The sequence below is a fragment of the Oratosquilla oratoria genome, chromosome 31 (genome assembly GCF_046742065.1).
Source record: "Oratosquilla oratoria isolate Oo_2021 chromosome 31, ASM4674206v1, whole genome shotgun sequence".
Taxonomy (NCBI): Eukaryota; Metazoa; Arthropoda; class Malacostraca; order Stomatopoda; family Squillidae; genus Oratosquilla; species Oratosquilla oratoria.
The window spans coordinates 32,219,974-32,224,973 of record NC_134807.1 but is presented as its reverse complement, the minus strand read 5'-3'; the positions used below and the strand labels follow the sequence as shown (position 1 = coordinate 32,224,973).

Here is a 5,000-nt window from a genome sequence, read left to right as displayed (position 1 = left end):
GAGGGGTTGACGTTTGGTGTGTCACCATCAAATATGCACCCTTTATTCGTGCTTATGACCGCCAAGGTCAGTCCAGGTCGGCCCTGGACGCAAGTGTCATAAGTCAACACGAACCTCCCGATTGTGAGTCCCCAAACTCTTCGTGGAAAAGCTCAAGCTGTCGAACTTCATATGTGGACCAAGAATCGAAGGTCCTAAAAAATAAGAGTATGTTTGTTAGAAGTGTATGTCCTGTTCCAGTATCAGCCAAACACATTTTTCACTTCTTTCTTTATTTTTTATTTATTTATTTATTTATTTTTGCGTTTGAAAGATCTATTTTTTTTTTCTGTGGGATGGTTACGTTAGGTTAAGTTAGATTAGGTTAAGTTAGGGTTAGGAGCTATTGAACAAAGTAAGTTTCATGTTAAATATACGTGCTTAGGTGATTCTGCAATTTTACCAAAGTGTAGCGTTTAAAAGCACATTTTATTCTTATGAAATAGTCGAAGAAGATGAAAGGAGCAACTAATGCCATGCAAAAATATCAAAAACATTATCACAGTAAACGTTGCTGACTCGATGTGTCTACTAGGTTTTAGTCATGGATTATGTACCCTTTACCATGTAACTTTTTTACCCCAAGGGATAAATCGACACCTTCAGAACCACTGTTCTAGACTGACATCTGCTTTGCTCGTAATTCGTATCAAAAAAGCCCACAGCAAGTCACTTATAAACACTATACCCTTACCGTACCGTTTCTAATATTCCTTCTTCACTTTCCATGTATATTTCATATATTTTTCCAGCATTTAAGAGTTATTTAGTGTCCATCCACCAGAACGCTGTTTTTCCATATGTTAAAGTTACTTTCAGCTCTTCACTTACATAAAGTTGACATGAAAAAATCGTTATCATGTGTTCTGTTATCATAGGAATTAGAACACATCATGGTATCTGTCACTGATCCGATTTCTTTTTTCCTATTTCTTTCTCCTGTGTTGGCACAGACACAATGCCAGCCAGCCCCCAGATGATGGAGGTTACTTGGACGAGGAAAGAAGCAAGAACTACTCTACCGACAGGTCGGAGATCCGAGGGGCCTCACATGTGGAGACCTCAAACCATCCTGCAGAAATCACGACCACGGTTCCCAGTGGTCACCGACGCCATCTTGATGTCATCCTCTCGCTTTACTACAACGAAGATTCATTAATGAATTACACGCTGACTGAACACGTTCAACAGGAGACTTTCGTCTTCCCCTGTGGTACCGTTGCACATGCAGGACAGTACTTCGTCAGGCAAGTCTGTGAACTCTCGTTGTCATTTGCGAAGTTCTGCATTACAGTTATTTTAACGAATTTCACAAACAGCTGTTTAGTCTCTTGTCGTAATGACTGATTCTTTCTTTTGAACGTGCCATTAGCTTGGTGCAGGGGAACCGTATTTTGTCGAGAAAATTAATGAGAGTTCAGTGGCCAGAAGTTCGCGCCGTCCTACCCGAACATTCGTACACACACCTGTCTAATGTAGGCAGCACCTTTAAGTAAGTGGAGTATATAATTTTGTTGGTTTGACAGTAAGTACAGTAGGAGGACATCTAAATGTCTTGTTTCAGTACCAATTGTACTATCATGGTCGAGATGGGTTGAACGCAAAATTTCGTGTTTGTGTAACTCGAGCATACCAATATATAAGAAAAGTTGCGCTCAACTTATATCTCTCTTGATGGCGCAATCGGTTGTCACTATCACTTGTCACGTGCTAGCGCTGGATCGAGTCCTTGGCTGAACCACGTTTCAATTTCTGGATGTATACCTCCTCGAGTTTCTCATGGTTGTTGATGTTAAAAAAAAAAAAAAAAAAAAATATAGATATATATATATATATATATATATATATATATATATATATATATATATATATATATATATATGTGTGTGTGTGTGTATATAATATATATATATATATATATATATATATATATAAACATTTTGAAAGAATACAAATCACATGTTTGTGGAAAGAAGTCTAGAAGAACAGTTCCAGATCCTCTTTGTGGAAGGAAAGAGGGAATGAGCGGAGCAATTTTTCTTATTAAAGGAGTTTGTGATTTTGTCTAGAGAAGAAATAAAGTGTTTGCCCTCTTAAAAGGGACTAAAATCATAGTACACAAGGTCGGGGAACAGGAACCATGAAAGCAGCGGTAGATGAGGGGGAGACATATATCATGGTGCTCGGGAAAAGGTCGAAGACTGTCAGTGGAAGGCGAAGAATTGTCGAGACAAATAGATTTCCACTATGGGCTTTTCAGAAAAGAGTAGGCAAAGGGAAGACGGCACGGAACATGTGGTTAAGTAAAAGCTGTTGTGTTATAGAAAGATATGAGTCTTCCAGTCCCGGGAAAATAGTGCACATTGTCCAATAATGTCCCACCAGACACATTCTTCAAATGGCTTCCCTTCCAGACCTTTTTTATTTCTGTGAGCCACTCGTAAGGTTTGTGATTCATTTCTATATTAAAACATTGTATCTGTTTTACTCTGTATTATTCCTTGATTTACCTCTATATCGAAATGTTCCTTCCTTGTACTTTTTTTTTTAGCTCCACCCTCCCTTCCTGTATTTATCCATCTGAGGTTTTGTTTCTTGGTTCGTTTTTTTTTTTTTTATTAGGTTGCATTTCCATTCCAGAGTGCCTGAAATCTATCTCTATTCTTTTCTTATATTGTTAGACTTTGAAATATTTTTGTTTCCTCAAAATATTCCAATATATATATATATATATATATATATATATATAATATATATGCATATATATTTATATTGCGAGTTTTCACTTCACAAAAAATTACCGGTACATCTTTTTCTGAGCCTACAAAGGACGATTAGGGTTACTATAGTTTTTCTAGTTATTAGTCTAACCACATCATCTGGTTGACTTTGGACCCTCCTACACAGATTTAAGCTCGCTCATAGTGCGCTGGTGGCGTCATCGAAAGCGTGGTGGTCTCGCATTTGTATAGTTGTGGGTTCGAGTCCCACACTCCTCTCCAATTCCCAGCAGTGACTATGTGTTACCTTCCACAACAGTCCAAGCAGATAAGAGGACAAAGGTGACGGCTTCAGCCGCAGCTACACGTCTCCTGGTGTAGACTCCTCAACTTCTTCATCTGTCGAAATTAGTCCTCAGAAAATTTCTTTGTTCAGTTCGGCTTTTATCAAGTAGGAAGTAACAAAATCAGGGTAGATGGTTCAGAAGATTCATAACTGAAAAGTAGAGACTTTGATATTGTTCGCGTGTGTATATAATGTTTAGTGAAAATTTGAATATCCGGAAATTGAAGGGAAAGGCACCTGGCGACAAGCAGGCCTGAAGGATCACCATGTGAGGACGAAATATCCATGGTACACAGCAAGGTCTAAGTAAACAGGTCTAATCGCTGGAGTAGTTCTGCGCAGCTTCTGACGTCATTTAGATGCGTCCATTTTCTCTTTGTGATACATTGAAGAAAACTGTGAAACGCCAAGGAAGACAGGAACTATAATATTTTATATATTATATATATATATATTATATATCATATATATTATATATCATATATATTATATATTCATATATATAGACAGGAACTATAATATTTTATATATATATATATATATATTTTATATAATATTTGTCAGAATATAAATAATTGAGTGGAGCGGTGCGAGCGAAGGCGACGTCATTTTCGAACGACGGACCAACTTCAACTGACAGCTATAGGACCCGCTAACCCCACTTTGAACAGCCAAGTGACGTTCACGGGCTCGCTGCGCCAACTCCCTCGAAATTCGGTCGGAAGTGGTTAGACCTTATATTCTTAGATCTTGGTACAAGGTTTCGTTCATTCGAGATGGTACTTGATAAAGTTCAAACGACCGAACCGTTCTACAACTAAAGACTTCCTCACATGGGGTTTTATTTGATCTTGAAATTAGTTGAACACAGTCTAAAGGTTATTCTCGAGATATGCATGAATGTAAGTGTTGACGATGAAAAGGTGAAGCTTGGAATCGGCCACATAGTGTTTACTGAAAGAAAACTGAAATCGAAATGTCAGATTCGGCAGAAAGTGACATAGTATAGAAAGGGATGATTTCAGAAATCTTTGAAAGATTATTGGCTCGTAGGCTCCGAGACACAGTGTAGTTGCATTATTTATAACAAAAATTGAATTGGAGAGGAATCTGGAGGGTCTTCGGTATCTGTGTCTCTTTGTAAATACAGTGAGTCCTCCGTATACAGTAATTCTTTTTCCGGTAAATTTACATACATACGTATACCAAGGCTTTTTCCCCCTTACAAGGGAGGTAGCCAAAAAGAAAAAGGCTACCTCCCTTGTAAGGGGAAAAAAGCCTTAGTATATGTATGTATGTATATATGTGAATTTACCGGATAAAGAATTACTGTATAAGGAGGACTCACTATATTGATAAACAAAAGGTGTTGAGAACATGATGGAGTATTCTCTGTCTGAGGTAAAGAAAAAAAAAATGGAATCAGAACCACTGGTAGGAGTGTTTGTTTAAGATATTTTTCTATTCAGAATCCACACTCCCCGAAATACTTCTGTGTTTAATTAATGCCTGTAACTTTTGTCCCCCAACTCTGTGTAACTCACTGTCTCTATATTACAGATTTGTCGGTCGTCCCTGTATTTCTAAAGCTAAATTAGGGTTCAAGACTTGGGCGGTACTGTATCGCCGAATATCTTCTGCTTTGTCCAAACGTTCTCACCCGAACAGAAGACTTCGACGCCATGATCGGAAAGAAACACGCAGAAGAAGAACCAACAGATCATCCAGGCGACCGATGGCAGTCGTGCGGTCATCCGATCTCAGACTTCGTGAAAATATTATTCCACCCAGTTACGAAGGCACAGATGATTTTGGTATGAGCAGTAGTGAGAAACCTGTTGCAAGCCTTCCACCACCATGGGGGAGCGGTCATGACTCGACCAGAAACTGGAGGA

General features: G+C 38.4%; 1 protein-coding gene across 1 annotated transcript in view; it reads left to right on the top strand.

Annotated features, from left to right (window-relative positions):
• The window catches only part of gogo (thrombospondin-1 like protein golden goal), a 92,689-nt gene that overhangs the window by 47,426 nt on the left and 40,263 nt on the right, over window positions 1–5,000 (top strand). The window contains exons 4-6 of the mRNA XM_076213453.1: window positions 993–1,286; window positions 1,412–1,531; window positions 4,666–5,000. The exon at window positions 4,666–5,000 is cut by the window's right edge and continues 275 nt beyond it. Of these exons, the coding sequence (XP_076069568.1) occupies window positions 993–1,286; window positions 1,412–1,531; window positions 4,666–5,000 (749 nt within the window). The remainder of the gene's footprint in view (window positions 1–992; window positions 1,287–1,411; window positions 1,532–4,665) is intronic.